The following is a 23,154-nucleotide window of genomic DNA, read 5'->3' on the forward strand; positions in this document are numbered from 1 at the left end:
TTTCAATTAATCAAAGAATCAGGGTGGCTTTGTTTAATAGTTGTGTACTTACAATACACCAATTTTGGTTTTAAGTGACTGACACTGAACTCATTTTAGTCCAAACACTAACATGCTGCAGAGAGAACAGTACTAGGCCTACTTTTGTTCAAGAGAGCCATACAGCAGACAACAGCAAAAACAAAACTTAAGTATAATTTTATTTTTTTATTGAATCAATATTTAATAGACTTAATAGAGGCATGGATAGTAGTTACAGTAGCCTAACTGCTTTGCTACACTTCAACAGCGATCTGCTGCCGCTTGGTGGAGACAACAGCATGCAACATTCACAGACCTTGTACGAGCCTATATCCATGTGCTAAAATGTGCAATTAGAAAATTATACTCTCAGGATTTCACTAGGCCTATATTAAATAATTATATATATTGATAGATAGTTATTGTAATCTGGTCAAGGTTTAAATGCAACCGCAATCTTTTCTTTGATTCTACTGTAAGAGGAGTGACTTCTGCGCTATTCTAGTTTTAGTTCACTCGAGTCTACATAAATCTGCGGGCATTTTATTATAACCAAATATTTGGTCAAATCAATAGGGAAATTGACACGAAAGAACTGCAATTTAATTCCTCGAGGGAGTTTAATGTGAGCGAGAGCAGCTTCGCCTAACATAACTGCAGCATACAATCGAGGATTTATCGGCCCTCTTTGATGTTACATAAAAAAATTGTTAACAATGTATCGCGCCGATAGCATCAATGGTAAACAGCGCTGGCTGGAAGTCACGTGCGGTTCTCTCCCAACAGCGTTAGTTTAAACGCTGATTGGCTTAACCTTTCAGCTACGGCGTGACCTGATCTCCGATTGGCCTTTCATCACTGTCAATCATTGTTGTCGCCGCCCTTTGATAATGCAGCATGGGCGAAAATACCAGACCCAAGAGCTACAGCTGAGGAAACGGACCCCTCTACTGTAAACGTTTTTGGGCAATTGAAGGAAAGGTGAGCGAACAAACGCCGTTTGGACGTACTATTTGTTAGCATCAGCATGATGTAACGTTAGTTAAAAAAACAGACAGGATGTGGCGGCTAGGGATTGTTAGCCACCTGGACGCCGAGATGCTAACCCACATTGCAACACTGAGGGAGGCTAGAGGCTCTCGCCACGTTAAGTTAGCTCGCTGGCTAATTTGCTGTTGCTACTGTCAAGCTTAAAAAGACAGAAACGATACAGCGTACATGACCAATAATTAAACATAGAAGGACCGAGGTATATATCGAGGTAATAACGACGTTTTGTCCTCAAACTTGAGACAGTTCAGGTCGACATTAACGTTAGCTGTGGTCGATGTTAGCAACATAGCATTGAAGCTATGATGAGTGGCCCTAAAGAGTAGACTCTAGCTGGTGTACAGCGGCTGCCCGGCTAGTGGAGTCGATAACGATAATTACGAACCAGGGAACTGAAAAACTGTCAAATCAGGCAGCTAAGCAGTTGTCTAATCAGGCAATAACAACGAAGGGATGAAGTGACCGCAATAGCTGTGCTTCCTTCAGGTGCTCCCTATAAAGTCCATCGTTTGCCTTTTTAGTCTACGAGTGATAATTGTGATTGTAGGTGCTTATTGGTATCTAAATAGTCCGCGATTTGGTTGTTGTCATTTCAACATTAACTGGCCCAGCCGCTTTATTTGTATCAGCACAATTGCGTTAATTAAATAATTTGCCGAAATAAAATAATTATCTCTATGCTTTAGGATGATGGTAGAAAGTATTATAGGTTAATCGGTTCGGTCTAATTTACTGGTAGCTGTTGTCTCCCTGTCGACACATTGTGTTTTATCGTCCCCTGTTGTTGCTGCAACACAGCATTTACAAGATAACTTCTAATTAGGCATTCTTTTTTTCTAGTCTATTGGTTTGCCCACAAATACATGGGCTTGAAATGAATGGAGGAAACAATTCTTAAAAAATAGAAAAAAATCTTGGATATTCGCCGACTTCTTTTTGGATGGGCCACTTAACTATATTGTATCTCTCGGAAAACGTAGGCGTACTGTATTGGTCCTAATATGAAATGCTAATGCATCTTTGCCAAAACCTAGGAAAATGCTTTGGTTTGGTTTTCTTGCTGATATTTGGCCTGTGATTAAATAATTGCATGTACTTCTACAAGTTGAAGAAAACATTGACACCACCTCCACTGATGTATCTAAGCATGTTGGTGTGAGGCATATCTGCAAAATATGAGACAAGCTGATTATAGTAACGATAAATGATATTAAAAAGACAAATACATGTGATGGACAGAGAGCTGTGACATTGTTTAAACAAAAGTTAGTCATTATGTCACTAGAGGACATAAAAGTGAGACTTGTTTTCATATTGAGAGGTCATTACATCTTACACACAGCCATTGCTTGAAATAGCTTAACAGGAGAGTATGGCTATACCTGAATGCAAAACTCTTAAAATGTCTGTATTTTTGGGACATACAGTGATTTGACATCCTCTTTGGTGGTGGTGGTATTCAAACATGCACAGAAGAGGCAGTAAGTCCAGGCTTGCCAGACAAAAAATTATCCAACAGAAGGTGCCGAGCTAGGTGTAATGTAAATAATAATGTTTTAACCATCCACATCTGAAGGTGACATATTTCGTGATTTCCCACGCGTGATTCCGCTCTCAAGATCTCACGCCAGGCGGCGACTATCCGTCTCATGTTACCCGATGTAATTTCATACTGTATGTAAGCTGGAGTTGACAGTTGACCATATACTCTATCTATGCATGGATATTGGCACTTGGAGCCTCAGCTAATATCCATGCATATATCACTATTTGTGAATGGCTCATATCACCTTACAGCATCAGAAAAATCAGAACTACCCCTTTTTAATGACACTGTTTCAGATACTTGCTCATTGTTGCTCCTCGTCACTGCTAAGACAGTCCAAATGCAAACCTTAACATTCGAAAGTTTCTTTGGGCTACATCAGATAAAATGACTAGTTGTCGAAACATAGAATTCTGATTAAACACCTGTGTTGTGGTCAGTGTATCCATGTCGCTCCCTGCTCCTGCAGTTAGCTGCGTCCCTGTGTGCTGTTTGGTTTAATACTCGTGTCAGTGAAGGTCAGCGTGCCCTTGTGCATTCAATGCATGTTCAGACCTCCTTCCCTCTGCACGACGTCACTGCCCACTCTGATGAACACCACTGTTGTGGTGCTCCATGCCTTTGGCATTTTAGCGTCTTACTATTACATCTACATGATGTAATGCTTTTACTTTTAGGAGGGCTTGTTGTGTTTGGGGCACCTCAGCTACATCCTGAGTAAAGTGAGGCGATAGGAGACTGAATGATTTGTTTACTCACTCTTCGGTCAGCATTGAACACATTTTGCCAGCCTGCTGCCTTTTGTAGAAAATAACACGTCAGAAGTCATTCACTGGGCTGACTCTGGCAGACGATTGTTGTTATCTACACTGTAATGGTCCTTTTTAGTGCACTCAGCTACACTGTATTTAAAGGGACGGCAGACTGACAATGTTTTAATTTGATGATATACAGCTTTACTGAAGAAGCATGCCAATTTGTGGAGGGTAACAATACAAACATTGATGCAGGCAAAATAAATAAGAATTTGACCTGGCAATTAAGAGCAACTGTTAACACCTCATGTGCTCTAAATGATCGTCCTCTCCTTATTTCATACACTCTTCGCCACCCGATGTTACCAACGTCTGCTGTCTTGCATAACTGTGGGGACAGCTGCCAAGACCCAGCTGGCTCCTCAGATGCATTCAGTCTTTATATCTCTTGTGGAGCCACGTCAGGATACATGGCTTGGGGAGGGTGTCATTGGGCACTTAAGTGATTATCTGAGAGATAAATTTAACATTTATTTGATCAACTTAAGGTTTGATTTTGGTTCTCTTCAGCTCAGAGGACCATTAAAACTGCCACAGTACGTTTAAAATCCCTACACATTAACCATGTCATAGAAAAAGATAGTCATACTGTGAGATGCTTTTGAATAGGGTGGGGACCTAATAGAATATACTTTATTGTCCCCTAGGGGAAATTTGTCATGGACTCAAGGGTGCATAGTAGTAGTAGCTGCCATTACAGACAATAAATGCACATAAAAAGAAATACAAATAGAAGGTAAAAAAAACGTACACATAGGCTACATACACACAGAAATAAAAAATGCAGAACACTGAGTTATTGCACACTTCTCAGGACATGAGCTGACATGTCCTTTTGGGAAATGAGTGCCATTTGTTTTGTGCAGCTTCATAGCTTCATGTGGGCCTAGTAGAGCTGGGCAATATATCGATATTATATCGATATCGTGATATGAGACTAGATATCATCTTAGATTTTGGATATTGTGATATGACACAAGTGTTGTCTTTTCCTGGTTTTAAAGGCTGCATTGCAGTAAAGTGATGTCATTTTCTGAACTTACCAGACTGTTGTAGCTGTTCTATTATTTGCCTTTACCCACTTAGTCATTATGTCCACATTACTGATGATTATTTATCAAAAATCTCATTGTGTAACTATTTTGTGAAAGCAACATTAGTCAACACTACAATATCGTGGCGGTATCAATATCGAGGTATTTGGTTAAAAATATAGTGATAATTGATTTTCTCCATATCGCCCAGCCCTAGGGCCTAGTGAAGTGAACAATTTATGACACTGACAATCCAACTTTCCTTGCAGTGATGTTCCAACAATGCCGATTGTGGATAAACTCAAGGAGGCATTAAAACCTGGTCGGAAGGAGACGGGTGATGAGGGTGACCTCAACAAACTGTTGGCCTCTTCTGCCAAGAAGGTCCTCTTGCAGAAGATAGAGTTTGAGCCTGCCAGCAAGGGTTTCTCCTATCAACTGGACAGCCTGAAGAACAAGTATGTGATACTCAATCCCCGGAATGAGGGCGCTACGGGCCACAAGGCAACAGAGCCTGCCCAAATAAAGAGGCAAGGTAAGCTCTCAAATTGAACATTTTCCATATTCATCTTTTTATCCATTGGTACCAGCCATTAAAGCCAGTTTCTGTATTACAGTTGTAATAATGTCATAAATATGACTGCGCTCCTCTTTCAGTCTCAGAGAATGTAGTCGGGGGCCAGAGTGATGGGATCCCTTCCCCACAGAAGATGCTCTTTCCAGGGAACAAGCTTACCCTTAAATGGGAGCGTGTGTACAGGGTGGGAGCCGGTCTCCACAACCTAGGGAACACCTGCTTCCTCAACTCCACAGTGCAGTGTCTCACCTACACGCCGCCACTTGCCAACTACTTACTCTCAAAGGAGCACAGCCGTGCCTGTGAGTATTTAAATCATGCTCTTTAATACTGCCAGACTCTCAGCATTTACACTCTCATTCACTTATATTTACATCCACGTAGTTTTCCGTTTTGGAAATTACTTTAACCCCGCTACTTGTGCAGACACATTTGTCTGAATGTCACTGTGGAATGCAAGCCAAAGCAGCTGAAGAAGAAAAACAAAAAACGCTGCTTCAGTTGGCCAGTTTTTTGCCACTAAGTTTTATTCAGGCTCTGAAACATTTAGCAGTCTATGATTTACTGACAAAAAAGAAAACAATAAATCGCTGACCTGAAGTTTCAGTGCTGTAAGTTAAATTGGAAAAATAGTAAGCACCCTAAATAGTACTTTGGTCCAGACCAGTGGAACCAAGACTTAGGTAGGTAGACTTAGGGGTAGGTTGTGGTATTACAGGTGAAGAAGGCGCTAAGATGCCATGATTAAGGCTGTAAAACCGCACAAATTAATTTGCCCATATTTGTAATGAGGGTCAATCTGCTTGATAAATATAATGTTCATTAGCCAAACTCACTGAATATTTTTTTTTTTAAAGATAAGTTTGAACTGATTGTCACCCAACTTTTTAGTAAATGCAGTAAAGGCAAAATAAGTCCTTCAAATTGATTGAAAAATATCCCAAATCATTATTTTTTTATTTAATCTGATTTACACTTTCAAATACAATTTCTGAATATTTTTTGGAAAAAATAAAATCAGAAAATGATCAGCATGTTGCTTGTTTTACTATACTTTTAATAAGTATTTCTGTGAATACCATCACCCTAATTCTGACATTGATTTTTAATCCAATATGTTTTTACTCTGTTCAATGTGAGTTTTTTTTACTTACTGTATGAAGGAGCCACATCAAAGACCACTGTGCTAACCATTGTGTTGTGATGAACAGTAAGAGTTTTACATTAGATAATGTTTTACATTGCATTCGTTATGAACAATAATCTGAACCTGAATACTGTCATAACACATTTCTGTACTCTACTTTTGTGAGTGGCTCTGATTATTATTGTTGTTGTTGTCTGTGTTTCAGGTCACCAGTCAGGCTTTTGTATGATCTGTGTAATGCAGAACCATATCATCCAAGCCTTTGCCAACACAGGCAATGCCATCAAGCCTGTCTCCTTCATCAGAGATCTGAAAAGTAAGACCACCAGCTTCCTTCAACGCGGTGTGAACGTGTCTAGTTCAGTGTTTGAATGTAGGTTGTGTCAGGAGTAGGGCTGCACCATATGAGGAAAATATCTAATTGTGATTATTTTGACTGATATTGCGATTGCGATATGATTCACGATATTGGAGGGAATGATCGTTTTTGTATAATTATTCTCATTTTCATTGAAAATTATTAACATTGAAAGAAATAAAAATGGTAATAGTGTCAGGGTTTCCCTCAGAAAATGTGTTAGTTAAGGTGGTGGGGTGGGGTTTGCCGGGAGTGTTTAACACTGCTCACTCAGAGTAACATTAATAAAACTGGTTGTGCTTTTGGATAGGGGTGTGTCAGATACTCAGGATTGGTATCAATCCGAACTTTAAAAATTAACAAAAAAAGGGAAACCTTTTTGCCACAACATGAACATATAATATATTATATTTAAATAAACAAATGACGTTGTGTACAGGCTAATATTGAACTAACAAAAATGCAAAGGAATGTAAACGACAAAGACCTTTTGGTGTAAACTGCATGATGACACAAACCTTTAACACTAAACTTGGTGACTGCCCTGTTGTCATCATTGAACTAATGGAGAACTAACTTAAGTGCAAAGGAATGTCATTGAATTGCCTTGTTGCTGAAAGGTGCTGTAGAAATAAAGTTGCCTTACAACCTCAGCCTGTCAGTCATTCACCAGGGCATAGAAACCACTGTTGGACCTGCTTGTCTCAGAGGAAGTGAAATGTCAACAGCAACCGCTTTCGCCTCTCCATTAACATCATATCAAACGCTGTAACCACACTTGAAACCACTTTGTCACCACTGTGACTTCAACAAAATTGCAGAGCCGACGTAGTTTGCCCGCACCTCTGCACGTGTGTGTCTGTGTCGGAGATCCACTCTGTCAATATGCAGAGAGGACAGATAAGGTTGCGCTTACGCGCTCAGGCGCTTTTGGAACCGAAATTTGGCACTGAAAGATAAATAATTTTTCAATTTTGACGACGTATTTAAGGTGGCAACCTTAGCTGCACAGTGCTGCGGGAAACCCTGAGTGTGAGGATCTGTCCCAAACAAATATTTTTTTCTTTAGTCTGTAGGATACGATTTGTAGGCCGGGACATCTCTGCAGCACCACAATACTTAATTCAGAATAGTTTGAGACGTATTTTGCCATTAACGACTATTTCGCCCCCCTGCGATTTGGATATTGCACTAGTCCATATTTCGATTTCGATACAATTGCGATTAATTGTGCAGCCCTAGTCAGGAGTCACAGGCACCTGATCTTTGGTTGAATTCTGCCAGAGGCGTGATGACGCAACACCAGCCAAAGTGTCCCATGTGACAACCGCCAGTAGCTGCAGTGTAAAAGTGGAGCGGTGAGACTGCGGACTGTGAATGAACACCATGTAGAGAGTAGAGATGTGTGAGATGAGGTACTGTGCTGTAGTCTCACAGAAGCACCCCCCCAACCTGCCTGCTACTTATGTGCTGCTGCAATCATGTCTCCCCGTCCTGCACCTTTTTTTCTTTTTTCTATCTCTCCCTCCCCCTTTCACCCCCCTCCTTCCCCAATGCCCTCTCTGTCTCCTTGTGACTGCGGGCTGAGAAAAGCAGCTTAAGCACAAAAATGTACACTTCACCTTTTCCCCTCTTTTTCAACCAGAACTTGGAGATGTACTGTATGTGTTTCTATGGTTTGCCTTTTAAATTCATCTAGCTGGTGGCCACCTCGCAGTTAGAAATGCCCCTCCACAGCTAGAACAATATAAATGCATACAATGAAAATGAAACGTCTGTGTAGGGTTGCAATTAAGGTTTATTTTTATTGTTGATTAATCTGTCGATTATTTTCTCAACTAATTGATTAGTTTTTAGTCTATAAAATGTCAGAAAATGGGGGGAAATGTTCAATCAGTGTTTCCTAAGGCTCAAGGTGACACCATCTATGTGTTATGTCCTCAAATAAAAGATAATCAGTTTACTGTCATAGAGTATTAAAGAAACTAGGACATTTTCACATTTAAGAAGCTAATAAGAAATTAATCTTTGCAGCTCTACATCTGTGCCTCTTGCTCAGCACAACCTCGCCCCCCCCCCCAACACACTTGTTTTTTTATTTTTTTTAATACAGTGCAATGTCATCACACTAAAATTGAAAGAGCTTACTCTAAAAAAAAAAAAAAAAAAACACAACCACGCCCACAGAGTTCATATCTTCAAGATGTTGTCTCCCACTTCCCTAAAACGTGCCCTGAACAGGTCATTAGAGCATGGTGTCTTATTCCTCTTTCCCACTAAGGGGTGACTCATTGTCGTAAATGTGCAGGGATGCTATGCTGGGAATGTGGTGATGACCACATCATTCTACCAGCTTACGTGTTCCCCTTTTTCCATTAGGAAATAACAGTAGAGGCATAGGGTTTAGAACTACATTATTTCTAATGTGACACTTTTAGATGAAACGTTAGTCTGTTGAAGTCGGTAACCTGCTCATGAGGTCATGGTCATTGAGCTGCATGTCTGAGATATATGAAGAACTAGCTCTAAGTACCCAGTAAAGTGTACTCTTTAAACTCTGAAACATACATTATCTTCACTGGTTATTCCTTTATATGTACATATCCTTAATTGCCATGTGTAAACATCTTGAATAGTTAAAACCACATTATAACCTCCTACTCTATAATACTATGAATGGTTTTAGAAATAATGACCAGTGTTGCCATAAATAAACCCTTTTTCATCCTTTTAATTCTGACAGGACATTGTCAGGTTAGGAATTAGAGCACTTGTCTTTTATTAGCCTTTTTTCTCTGTTTCGCATATTCCTATTTTTAAGGAATACAAATGTTGGCAGAACAAAGGATTAACAATTTTTCTCTAGCTGCTCTGTCTTCTTTGCTGTCAGAGTGTCTGTGGATTGTCTCTGACATAATTCAGATATAAAAAATTTGGGCTTTCAATAGTTTAACATTTATGCAATAAACATTCTGTGCAGTGACTAATACACAGGCTCAACCTTATTTTTAAACTTAAATGTTAAATATAATTGCAACACATATTTCTGAACACTTTCAGTAAGTGGTGTGGCTAAATCATGAATAATTGTCATGAAGCACTTCATTTTGTTGATGCATTCAAGGTGGGAAACATTCAGGTAGCACAAAGCTTACGTGCTCTTTTGTCTCCCACAGAAATTGCCAGGCATTTTCGCTTTGGAAGCCAAGAGGACGCCCATGAGTTTTTGCGGTACACCATCGATGCCATGCAGAAAGCTTGTCTCAATGGCTACCCTAAGTAAGGCTTTATTATTGTTTCTTGAAAGGGTTAAACGTATGAGTATAAAATTAAAAACTGCCTGGTTTTACGGGGTCCCACGTGGAGCCAGGCCTGGGAGGGAAGCTCGCTGTCAAGCGTTGGCCAGGGCATTGCAGTACCGTGATGCGGGCATTGTACTGGACCATCGTGGTGAAAAAGGAGCAGAGCCTGAAGGCAAAGCTTTTGCTTTACCAGTCAAACCAACCCTATGGTCATGAGCTTTGGGTGGTGACTGAAAGAATGAGTGGACAAAATGAGTTTCCTCCACAGGGTGGCTGGACTCACCTTAGACATAGGGTAAGGAGCTCAGCTTTTACATCATAGCTAGTTGAGGTGGTTCTGGCATCTGATCAGGATGCCTCTTGGGTACCTCCATTTGGAGGTTAGACCCAGAACACGCTGGAGAAGTGTCCCATCTGGCCTGGGAACACCTGGGGATCGATTCCTAAGGAGGAACTGGAAAACACTGCCCGGGAGACCCTGCTTAGCCTGCTGCAACCATGGCTTGGTCCAGGAGAAGTGGCAAAAAAAATGGATTGATGCCTGGTTTTATATGAATGTTGTTTTGATGATTTTTTTTTTTTTTCTTGTCTGTAGGCTTGACAGACAGACCCAAGCCACAACTCTGGTTCACCAGATCTTTGGAGGTTACCTCAGGTCAAGAGGTATTAACTTTTTTCACATACAGAATTGTAGAAAAAAAATGGCTCTAGAGCTGTGCACGTTTATGAATTTCCACATTTGTGGCTTTTAGTATTACGTTATTGATCCATTACCCAGCAGACTAGACTAATGTCTGTGTCAACAAAAATATATATTGCCAAAACAGCTTGATGTAGTTCAATACTCTTTACGCTGCATTCACACATGCCGTTTTTATGATGCAGCATTAAAAACATTTTCTGCAGGTGTGAGTTTGGTCTAGTATCTAGTAATTATGATCTGAATGTAAAGTGTGCTACATGTAAAGTCATTTCCCCTTAATGATCTGAGAGTCAGATGGGTTGATGTTCTTGCTAGTCTTCTGTTTACAGGAAGTGGAACAGAGGCTTGTGTGAATCATTCCAGTCATCACTGATCACCCTGTTACATTAACAGATTGTATTTCTTAAAAAAGAAAGTAGCCCCAAGTGAGTCATGCTTTTTTCAAATTCTGTCTTTCAGTGAAATGCTCTATTTGTAAAAGTGTGTCAGACACATATGACCCTTACCTTGACATCGCTGTGGAGATTCGGGTATGTTGCACAAGATCTCAATATAACGTTTATTTACATGGAAATATTCTATCCATAGTATTTTCAAAAAATGTCCTCAGCAACACCACGTGTCTGTGTTTTTGTCTGTCAGCAAGCAGGAAACATTGTGCGAGCCCTGGAACTGTTTGTTAAACCAGATGTACTAAGCGGAGAGAATGCCTACATGTGTGCAAAGTAAGTGCACAATTTTACATCTGCAGGGCATAAAAAAAAAATGTGTGTGTTTATTCACATTGGACATCTTTTTTTGTAACATGACTTTATTTTTTCTCTCCAGGTGCAAAAAGAAAGTGCCAGCAACCAAGCGCTTCACAGTCCATCGAACATCTAATGTACTGACCCTTTCACTAAAGAGGTTCGCCAACTTTAGCGGAGGAAAAATAACAAAGGTTAACAAAGAATTCTCACACCATTGGCTGTTTTGAAAGCGCTGTCTAATTTGTCAGTGATCTCATATTGCTGTGTTTTCTTTTTTTCTTCAGGATGTTGGTTACCCAGAATTTCTGAACATCCGCCCCTACATGTCTCAGAGCTCAGGTGATCCTGTTATGTATGGCCTCTATGCTGTTCTGGTGCACTCTGGCTACAGTTGTCATGCTGGCCACTACTACTGCTATGTCAAGGTAAGATGAGTGGATGCACATCCTTTTTTAATTATGTCAAATTCTGAGCATAAACACCTTGAGATGAGCCACCTTGTTTTTTCAGGGTCAGAAACATGACATTAACAGACTATAAGGTAAAATAAAACAAGACATTAACATAATAAAATAAAAACAAAGGAAGGAAAAAAAGGCTCAAAGTAAATGTTTTCTACTTATATTCCATCATACCTGGTGGATTGATGTTACAGGAATGATACTAAAACATGTAGAATCATGAATAGAAATAGTGAAATGGCTGTAAAGATGTAATTGCCATAAGGCCAACACTTTAATGGTTTAGCAACTTGTTTAGTTTGAAGCTGCTGTTCAAGAACAGCAGAGCTTATCAGAGAAGTAACATTTAGTTGTAACATTAGTATTTCTTTCTAATATTGTATAACTTCAGTTGCATAACTTTGTACCTAAACCTTTCTTTTTTATTCTAGCTCTAAAGAATCTTCTATCATGGTATATGTCATTTTATGTCATTTATTTTATACCACATTATCAAGATATAACCAAATATAATATATTTCTTTGGAATTCAATTGATAAACCGTAACATGGAGATATCACGTAGTTGCAATCCTATAAATCCAATATTTCCACAAAGCAGTCCTTCTTATTAATGCACAACTGCAACTTTGCCCACAATGGCCTTATGCAGCCAGAGAAATTAAAAGGATAACTAACTCGGGAAATAAACTGTATAGCAAAGTCTGACGGTTAACAAATTCCTATTGTCTCATAGTATATATCGTCCTATCAACAACTGTCATGGTGTCTAAATATTTATACCTGTGGTGGTATTTTATACTCTAATCTGATCTCAAATGAATCCGGGCTGTTTATCTGCCTGAATCTGCTTTAACTGAGCCTGCATTTCTTTTTTGTCCGTTTTTGAACTTTTTTTTTTTTTTTTTATTTTTAAATGTAAAGAAAATAATACAAGTTCAATTAATACATTTCCCAGCTGGCTTCATTTTAAAGTTTTACTTCTTTTTGGTTTTCTCTTAGGCAAGCAATGGACAATGGTACCAAATGAATGATTCAATGGTGCACTCTAGTAACATCAAAGTAGTCTTGAACCAGCAGGCTTACGTGCTTTTCTACCTGAGGTAAGACACTGTGGAGTGCTGCAAGAGATCAAACAAGGTGTTTTCTGGATATATCAATAAATAAACCAGAGTCTTTATTTGTATATTGAAGGATCCCTGAAACCAAGAGGAATGCAGATGGGCAGGCCACCAAGCAGGGGATGTTGCATCCCGGGAAGAACAGTGTGTCTTCTGAACAGATAAAGAGGGCCAACCTGAACGGGCCTCTCTCCTCCCCGCAGGTCACAAAGGTATGAGACAAGATGACATCCAGCTTACTGTTAGACATGTGGACAGTATGTGGGCTGAAGGTATATGTGCAGTTTTTTAATTCAAGTTCTAAATACAATACTCCCCTTTTCAGAAACTTGAGCCTGCACAACTGCGTAAGATCCAGTCCATGGATGGTGGTTTGGGCCTGCCCATTTCCAGAAATGGTGTGAGCTCTCAGCCACAGCCCAGACTTTCCAACTGGACGTCATACTCCAATGGTCCACCAAAGCTGCCAGGTGGACCCACGGTTATCGAGGAGCCTTTCAAGAAGCTGAAGAAGCCGTCTCCCCAGAGCCAAGTGCAGTACCGCAGCTGCACTCCGACCCATTCCAACAACGGGTTTAGCAGGACTGAGGGAGATAAAAAGCAAGGTGGCGAGGGCAGAGGCATGTCAGCGTCTACCTCATTTAAGTCTTTGTCCGACTCTTCCTCTGCCGACACCACTGACTCGAAGGTAATATTTCCCCCGAAAAAGCACAGACAAAAACACAAATCTCTTTCAAAGGCTGGATCATGCCTTTGAGGCTTTCAAAGGCTGGATTTTTTTTTTTTATCATCCGATAACATCAATTAGATAAGCCTTGGTGCACCGTAATGTGCAAAGAGTATTATCATCTAACCTAGATGTGAAAGTGTTGAGACTGTCATTGTGATGTAAAAACATACACAAAATGCATAAAAGCTATTTCACAATATAGCGAATATCCATCCATCCATCCATCCATCCATCCATCCATCCATCTTCGTCCGCTTATCCGGTGTCGGGTCGCGGGGGGAGCAGCTCCAGCAGGGGACCCCAAACTTCCCTTTCCCGAGCAACATTAACCAGCTCCGACTGGGGATCCCGAGGCGCCCCAGGCCAGGTTGGAGATATAATCCCTCCACCTAGTCCTGGGTCTTCCCCGAGGCCTCCTCCCAGCTGGGCGTGCCTGAACACCTCCCTAGGGAGGCGCCCAGGGGCATCCTTACCAGATGCCCGAACCACCTCAACTGGCTCCTTCGGACGCAGGGAGCAGCGGCTCTCTCCGAGCTCCTCACGGATGACTGAGCTTCTCACCCTATCTCTAAGGGAGACGCCAGCCACCCTCCTGAGGAAACCCATTTCGCCGCTTGTACCCTGGATCTCGTTCTTTCGGTCATGACCCAGCCTTCATGACCATAGGTGAGGGTAGGAACGAAAACTGACCGGTAGATCGAGAGCTTTGCCTTCTGGCTCAGCTCTCTTTTTAGTCACAACGGTGCGATAGATTGAATGCAATACCGCACCCGCTGCGCCGATTCTCCGACCAATCTCCCGCTCCATTGTCCCCTCACTCGCGAACAAAACCCCAAGGTACTTGAACTCCTTCACTTGGGGTAAGGACTCATTCCCTACCTGGAGAAGGCATTCCATCGGTTTCCTGCTGAGAACCATGGCCTCCGATTTAGAGGTGCTGATCCTCATCCCAACCGCTTCACACTCGGTTGCGAACCGATCCAGTGAGTGCTGAAGGTCGCAGGCCGATGATGCCATCAGGACCACATCATCTGCAAAGAGCAGCGATGAGATCCCCAGCCCACCAAACTGCAACCCCTCCCCACCCCGACTACGCCTCGATATCCTGTCCATAAATATTACAAACAGGATTGGTGACAAAGCGCAGCCCTGGCGGAGGCCAACCCTCACCTGAAACGAGTCCGACTTACTACCGAGAACCCGGACACAGCTCTCACTTTGGTCATACAGAGATTGGATGACCCTGAGTAGAGACCCCCCTCACCCCATACTCCCGCAGCACCTCCCACAGTATCTCCCGGGGACCCGGTCATACGCCTTCTCCAAATCCACAAAACACATGTAGACCGGTTGGGCATACTCCCAGGCTCCCTCCAGGATCCTTGCGAGAGTGAAGAGCTGGTCCGTTGTTCCACGACCAGGACGGAATCCGCATTGTTCCTCCTCAACCCGAGGTTCGACTATCGGCCGAACCCTCCTTTCCAGCACCTTGGAGTAGACTTTACCAGGGAGGCTGAGAAGTGTGATACCCCTATAATTGGCACACACCCTCTGGTCCCCCTTTTTAAAAAGAGGAACCACCACCCCAGTCTGCCACCCTTTGGCACCGTCCCAGACTTCCACGCAATGTTGAAGAGGCGTGTCAACCAGGACAGCCCCTCCACACCCAGAGCCTTGAGCATTTCTGGACGGATCTCATCAATCCCGGGGCTTTGCCACTGTGTAGTTGTTTGACTACATCAGTGACTTCCGCCTGGGAAATCGACGACAATCCCCGTTATCCTCCAGCTCTGCCTCTAACATAGAGGGCGTATTAGTCGGATTCAGGAGTTCCTCAAAGTGCTCCTTCCACCGCCCTATTACCTCCTCAGTGGAGGTCAACAGTGTCCCATCCTTACTGTACACAGCTTGGATGGTTCCCCGCTTCCCCTCCTGAGGTGGCGAACAGTTTTCCAGAAACACTTTGGTGCCGACCGAAAGTCCTTCTCCATGTCTTCTCCAAACTTCTCCCACACCCGCTGCTTTGCCTCTTTCACGGCAGAGGCTGCAGCCCTTCGGGCCCCTTCGGTGCCCTGCAACCGCCTCCGGAGTCCTCCGAGATAACATATCCCGGAAGGACTCCTTCTTCAGTCGGACGGCTTCCCTGACCACTGGTGTCCACCACGGTGTTCGTGGGTTACCGCCCCTTGAGGCACCTAAGATCCTAAGACCACAGCTCCTCGCCGCAGCTTCAGCAATGGAAACTTTGAACATTGTCCACTGGGTTCAATGCCCCCAGCCTCCACAGGGATGCACGAAAAAGCTCCGCCCGGAGGTGTGAGTTGAAAGTCTGTCGGACAGGGCCTCCTCCAGACGTTCCCAATTTACCCGCACTACACGCTTTGGGCTTACCAGGTCTGTCCAGAGTCTTCCCCACCCCCTGACCCAACTCACCACCAGATGGTGATCGGTTGACAGCTCTGCCCCTCTCTTCACCCGAGTGTCCAAAACATACGGCCTCAGATCAGATGAAACGATTATGAAATCGATCATTGACCTTCGGCCTAGGGTGCTCTGGTACCAGGTACACTTATGAGCATCCCTATGTTCCGAACATGGTGTTCAATTATAGACAATCCATGACTAGCACAGAAGTCCAACAACAAACAACCACTCTGGTTTAGATCAGGGAGGCCGTTCCTCCCAATCACGCCTCTCCAGGTGTCTCCATCATTGCCCACGTGTGCGTTGAAGTCCCCCAGCAGAACAATGGAGTCCCCACTGGAGCCCCATGCAGGACTCCAGTCAAGGTCTCCAAGAAGGCCGAATACTCCGAACTCCTGTTTGGTGCATATGCACAAACAACAGTCAGAGTTTTCCCCCCACAACCCGCAGGCGTGGGAGGCGACCCTCTCGTCCACCGGGTAAACTCCAACACAGCGGGCGCCAGCCGGGGCTTGTGAGTATCCCCACACCCGCCCGGGCGCCTCACACCCTGGGCAACTCCGAGAAAGAAAGAGTCCAACCCCTATCCAGGAGTATGGTTCCAGAACCGAGACTGTGCGTGAGAGGTAAGCCCCACCAGATCTAACCGGTAGCGCCCACCTCCCCGCACCAGTTCCGGCTCCTTCCCCACAGAGAGGTGACGTTCCACGTCCCCAGAGCCAGCGTCTGCCGCCCGGGTCTGGTCCGTCCGAGGCCCCTGACCTTCACTGCCACCCATGTGGCATCGCACCCGACCCCAACGGTTCCTCCCACAGGTGGTGGGCCCATGGGCTGGAGAGATGGGAGCCACGTAGCTTGTTCGGGCTGTGCCCGGCCGGGCTCCGTGGCAAACCCGCCACCAGGCGCTCGCCCGACGAGCCCGCCGTCTGGGCCTGGCTCCAGACGGGGCCCCGGCTTCCTCCGGGCAGGGTCACTCCATCTCTACCTTGCTTCTTCATTGGGGTTTTTGAACCATTCTTTGTCTGGCCCCTCACCTGAGACCACTTTGCCTTGGGAGACCCTACCAGGAGCACAAAGCTCCAGACAACACAGCCCTCAGGTTCACAGAGACACACAAACCTCTCCACCACGATAAGGTGATGGTTCACGGAGAAGCAATATAGCGAATAGAAAAACAGTAATGCTGACACAAACTGTCCTGTTTATATCGCACACTAAGAAAACGTCTGTGCCAAGTTCACACACAAATTAGAGCTGCGATTACTTTTGATGATCGATTAATCAAATCAAGTAATTGATTAATTGTAGGATCTACAAAACGTTAGAAAATAGTGAAAAATGCTGTTCACAATTTCCTTAAGTCAGATGTGCAATCTTAAAATTGCTTGTTTGTCCAAGCAATTTGAAAATGTTCAAAACCCAAAGATATTCAGTTTACAATAACATAAAACAAAGAAAAGAGGCATATTCTCACATCTGGAATTTGCAAATTGGGAATGTTTGGATTTGTTTTTTTTAGAGAAAATGACTGAAATGATCATCAAAATAGTTGCCAAATATTTTTCTTTGTCCGATTTTGCAATGGATTAATCAATGAAATGCAAATTTGATATATTATGTTTATAATGTGCGACTGTGCATACAACATCATGTAGCCACCTTGAACGTAACATTTTTATTTTGAGTATGCGATGCATACTGCAAACTGTATTTGCAGTAGTTTGTACACCGATTTGTATGATGGGGTTTAAGGAGATGCATAACAGCCGTTTAAGGCCAAGCGTAGCTGTACAGAAGCATAACCACAGCATGTGATTGCCTTTGTTTTGGCCAGGACTCGGTGGGTACCAAAAGTGCACCAGTAGGAGAGACTCCCTCCACCCCACGGAAAGGCTCTAATGGCCTGGCGTCTCCAGCCAAGAGCGTGGAGCGCTCTCAGAGCACAGAGGAGCAGAAGACAGTGAAAATTAAACCCCCGGCCCTCAACAACATCACTTCTGAAGCCACCAGCACCATGTCCCCTCCACCTGCCAAGAAACTGGCCCTGTCAGCCAAGAAGGTGAACTTCATTCCCATCCACAGCAGCAGCACCTCCTCCTGTCTTAGTGAAAGCTCATGATACCTTGGTTTCCTGTTGCCTCAATCTACACTGCTATCCCAAATTTGACCATTGATTTCAATTAGTAGTTTTATTAAGGCAAGTAAACGCTCTCATTTTCTAGTTTATTTTCTGGTCTATGTACTGTTATTTCTCCAGTGTGCCTGTCTAATCAACCACAAGGTAGCACATGTTTAGAGTTTGTCTTTCTTTCCTTAGTTTGTTCTTTTTTTCTAACCATTTCTAATTCTTCTCTGCCATACCCTTTCCTCTTTGTTTTCCTCCCTCCATATTTTCCTGCCATCCATTTAATCTTCCTCTTCCATATTTGATTCTCTTCCTTATTTTTGTCACATTCATGGCTATTTTTTTTTAGACCACCAAGTTTTTATTTATGTCGATAACTGCAGGCTCGCAGCCGGAGACCGAGCAGCATTGATGCTCTGCCCTCTTTGCCACGCCAGCAGTCCAGTGACCCCACGCATAAAAATCAACTTAACCCCCTCACCTTTGCCTCACCTACTCACTCACTCAGGTATGAACTCTGAAGCCCACATCACATAAGACACTATAACAAAAAAAATGGGTCTCAAATGAAAATGGCATATTAAATCCAGATGTTTTCTCTTGTTCTCTTCCCAGAGCTGTTCCATTCCATTCACCCAAAGTCCAGTCATCGCCTTTTGCCCACTCAAGTGAATCCTTCAAACAGCAGAGCCCTCAGAAACAGTCCCTTCTCACCACACAAAAACCAAACGCCAGCCTTTCTCCTAAAACCAACGGGCTCCACAGTGCCGGCCCAAAGAGCCCCAAGTCTTCCAACAACCTCAGCTCCGTGGTCCAAGAACCAGACCTCAACAGCACTCCAGGTCATGAGGTCAACCAAAAGAAGAAGAAGAAAAAGAAGCGGCGGCATTCTGAGGTAGAGGCCGACGCAGAGCCGATGACATCCGCAGCTACAGTGACACCGGCCAACCCTGTGGAATCAGCCAGCGAGAAGAAGCGGAAGAAGAAAAGGAAAAAGCGAAAGAAGGAGCGTGAAGATGGAGAGAAAGTATCGGAGAGGGAATGTGTCCCGTCACACCTGGAGACATCGCACCATGAGGAGGATTGGTGTCAGGGTGGCATATGGAGTCTAACATCCCATCCAGATACAGAACAGTCTAAGCAAAAGTCTCCGTTAGCTGCCACAACCCCAACGCAGTGTGAGTCAAATCAGAAAGAACAGGGAAGGGACTCTGTGAAGCTGAAGAAGAAGAAAAAGAAGAAGAGTCAACTGGTGGAAGCTCTGCAGGACACTTCAGCATGCTCTGCATCAGAGACGTGGGTTGAAGTTTATGATTCTTTTATTTATGTTTATATATGATTCTTATTATGTCTCTCCCACCCCCCCCTTCTGTTCAAACCCTACTGCCTTGAGTAAATTTTGTGCTCATAATTAGGAAGTCGAGGCACATATTTGTGTTTCTATAACAACCAGATGACTTCTAGAAACTCCCACAATGCCGCCTGCATGCAATAAACTTAATGAACTTACTTTTTCCCAACAGCACTTCTGAGATGAAGGCAGCAGTCGTTCAGAATGATACGGAAGATTTGATCATGTTAAAAAGTAAATTAAAGGTGAAGAAGAAGAAGAAGAAGAAGAGGCTAAAAGAAGAGGTGAGACTGTGGGAGGAGAGCAGGCGATGCTCCGATGGGCAGAACGATGAGCCTGAAGCAGTGGAACCACCTTCCAAAAAGAACACCATGGAGAACGGCAAAATTAGTAAACAAAGCACAGGTATGTGAGCGTGCACACACCGTACAGGCAAAAAATACACATGCATTTATAGTAATGCTTTCTCTCTCAGTGCCAACACAGAACGTATAATACTGCTCTGTCTTGATTAGAGCCATTTGCCGAAAAAAACACTACAGCCTCATTTATTTGACCAGTCATTTCACAATTATACTAAGAGAGCATGACTCGCTACATTTTGAGAATGCCAGATTTAATCACTTTTTTGCTGATTGTTCAAATCCAGCCACAGTGGTATTTTGGGACAGCCAAGCGAAGGACGGCTACAAGCGCAGCCAGGCACTAGCGGCTGATGGAAGTGAGTTAGGAGACACCCCGAGCCGTGCTGCTCCTGTAGCCTGGGATGGGAAAAAGACAAGTGGGGTGGTAGAGGAGCTGCTCAGGAATGCCACAGATAAGGCCTACGGAGCAAACGGTGAGACGCAGAGTATAGATCTAAATCTTTATATGGCAATAATTTGTAGAAAAAAATGATTTTAAATGCATTTATTTTTCTTTTTGGTCTTATCTAGTCCTCAGTTGGGATGGAGAGGTTTCTGCTATTAGTAGAGATGCTGCTGAAGATGTCCGTCACGCCAGGTTTGACACTGTGATCGACGAGTGGGATGAAGACTTTGACAGGGGAAAGGTAAAGAAGAAGGACATTTTTATTCTATTTAGGTCAGCTAATCTTGTCCCATTGTCGCTGTCCCTAGACTTCAACTTTTCCCCATTTTTGTACAAATGAACAGGTGAAGAAAATGAAAAACTATAAGAGAGAGAAGTGGAGAAGTGGCAGCAGCATCTTCCAGAAGATCCAGGACAGGCGGAGCAAGTGGTCTGTAACACCTGGAGGGAAAAGAGTTTTTGGAGTCCGTCGCTGAGAGTCCAGATTGCTGTTGAGGTCATAGCTGACTGGAAATCGAGACAACAATACTGTATACCAAACTTCTGTACCTTTTTCTCACTTCTATTTCATTTTTTTATTTTTAAACCTCTGTCTTATGTCATGTTGAGACACAAAGTCCTTAATTCTGAGTCCATTTCAAAGCAGCACAGACTACATGGACAGTCTGACTGCCAGCCCCATCTATCTCAATTGTAAACAAACATGAAATGTTGGCTTCAGTATTAAAAACTCACATCCACCTTTTTAATATTGCAGTATTTAACAGAAACCCCCACACCTCAATGTCAAATTAATAACTATATGTTGCCCTTCTTTGAGCCTTGGTTAATGCCCCAACAATCTTGAGCTACTATAAAATTGAGCACGGTTTACCATATTTGAGATGGGTAGGCTAAGAATAAGAGTATATGTGCAACACTTTGGCTGTCTTGTTTTAGAAAGAGCTCCGTTAATTGGAGTTGTTTTAACATCTTGAAATTATTCTATACAAAATTACAAAGATCCAAAATTATTCATACATTAGTGTATATTATTTTAGATTTCTGTATGATTTTCCTATTTTATACCTTTATCCACCAACATTTTATTTTGCTGCAGTGTCTGTGCCACGTGGCTTGTTTTTAAGGACCACATTTTGCCTGCATATTGTTGGTAAAATTGAGCTTGAAATTGCCACTCTTTTCTGAATATGCATGTTGAAATTGGTAACATTTTACTAAGGTGAATTTTATTTTTAGTTGTGCTATCTTTTGGTCGTGTCATTTTTGGTCCTTAACAAAGTTAATTTAATTTCAGATTAAATGGGGATACATTTTAGATCTCAAAAGAATGCTCTGCCGAATTGTATCAACAGTTTAACGGTTTGTGGAAGGGTTTACATCAATGAACAGTACATGGGCTTTATAAGTTTCATCATATCTATATGTTTACCTGGACATTGTTTTCTGACTCATAGTGCATTTGCAGAGTAGAAGTTGGGCTTGTTGGAGGAATAATTGTTTTCTACTGTGCAGCTATTTAACTATGTAGCTCATCTCATCAGTCCGGCGTTCAGAGGCTTTCAATGTGGAGATTTGAGCTTTCACAAACTGTTCTCCACCAGTGTACTGAAATAAAGGGGTTACATTTTATACTTAAGGCACTGTTAGAATGGGACTGCCACATGCTAATAATTTATTTCCCCCTTGTATCTTATATCTCTATGCAATTTTCTGATGCTCATGCTGGTCACCTAGAAACTGGGCTAAGACTCAGGAACCCAGACATCCTGTATCCCATCTTCATATCTGATCAGACTCCCCTTTTTCATATCAAGAGTAGTCGCTCTCCATTTTGCATCCTGTAGAAACTGTTTTATACAAAGTATTTCAGGTTTGGAAACCATGGGATCATCTTGCACCAATCCGGGCACAGATGCGTAGAGAAACTAACGTTATAACAAAATGCTTTGCCAGCATAGAAGCCTGTACAGTCCATCTTGTGCTACCCGTTTCCCATTAACGCTGTAAAGATTTGCCCATGCATTTCTTTTCATTCTAGAGATGTTGCCTTGAATTGGCTATAAAAAAAAAAAAGGATTTAATGTTATAAATATATAATTTAAAGAAGAAAAGACATCGATCTTTAATGTACTACTCAGATCAGTTGGTGGATGTTAACTTGAGAATGAATCTGCAAATGTGCTCATTTGTGTCTAAGAGTTGTCTGTCTTCATGCAAGACCTTCCCTATGTCACTGTAGTGTGTACAGTACACGGTGGACTACGACAGTCTAATTTTCATAGGACGCGTCTGTCGGCTGTGAAATCAACAGAGGGCGTGACTCTCAAACTGACACCGAGGAACATTTGCCAATGTGAATGGACGGTCCAATGTTTGCATTGATGGCTCTATATTTTGCACCACCTTTTCTGACCAGGGAAGAGACCTTTCATAATGAAAGTGGCTCTTACCACACTATAGTTATGAAGGTGCAATAAAGTTGTGACTTTTGTGAGCTGATTGTGTCTTTTTTTGTCTTCTACTGCTTTGAATGAATGCTTTTTTTGCTTGTAATTTGATATGTAATTCTGAGGGCTTCTTACACTTCTGACCATGCCACATTCAGTGATGTTTAACTGGTATTTTGTCTTTGAAAGCTGAGGCCAAGCACCTACTGACATCACTGATTAGCCAGCGGCGAAGAGATTCTGAAACTTTAAAGCAGCTACATTTAATACTTTATAATGTCTCACAATGTAAAAGGTGATCAGCGTGATCAAAAGGTGAAAAAAGCACCCACAGAGAATTATCAGCTGGACCTGCAGCTCCTCTCCTATGCATTATTGTG

At 42.7% G+C, this 23,154-nt stretch overlaps 1 protein-coding gene across 1 annotated transcript; it reads left to right on the forward strand.

Moving 5' to 3' along the window:
• Window positions 1-859: 859 nt before the first annotated feature.
• usp36 (ubiquitin specific peptidase 36) lies at window positions 860-22,821 on the forward strand. The gene is made up of 20 exons (XM_028599510.1): window positions 860-1,002; window positions 4,736-5,001; window positions 5,124-5,345; window positions 6,396-6,506; window positions 9,725-9,827; window positions 10,446-10,513; window positions 11,013-11,083; window positions 11,196-11,278; window positions 11,382-11,493; window positions 11,587-11,727; window positions 12,766-12,866; window positions 12,958-13,096; window positions 13,210-13,572; window positions 17,873-18,097; window positions 18,547-18,671; window positions 18,779-19,459; window positions 19,687-19,919; window positions 20,164-20,352; window positions 20,450-20,565; window positions 20,669-22,821. The coding sequence occupies exons 2-20, from the start codon at window positions 4,749-4,751 to the stop codon at window positions 20,798-20,800; spliced, it is 3,468 nt and encodes a 1,155-aa protein (XP_028455311.1). The 5' UTR covers window positions 860-1,002; window positions 4,736-4,748; the 3' UTR covers window positions 20,801-22,821.
• Window positions 22,822-23,154: the final 333 nt, after the last annotated feature.

Source organism: Perca flavescens, chromosome 15 (assembly GCF_004354835.1).
Source record: "Perca flavescens isolate YP-PL-M2 chromosome 15, PFLA_1.0, whole genome shotgun sequence".
NCBI classification, from domain to species: Eukaryota; Metazoa; Chordata; class Actinopteri; order Perciformes; family Percidae; genus Perca; species Perca flavescens.

Bases quoted from the DNA above. Each gene is read 5' to 3' on its own strand.
- usp36 (XM_028599510.1), top strand. From the start codon at position 4,749: ATGCCGATTGTGGATAAACTCAAGGAGGCATTAAAACCTGGTCGGAAG. The intron at 13,097-13,209 runs GTATGAGACAAG...TCCCCTTTTCAG, and splicing joins CCTCCCCGCAGGTCACAAAG to AAACTTGAGCCTGCACAACT. The intron at 20,566-20,668 runs GTAAAGAAGAAG...ACAAATGAACAG, and splicing joins AAGACTTTGACAGGGGAAAG to GTGAAGAAAATGAAAAACTA.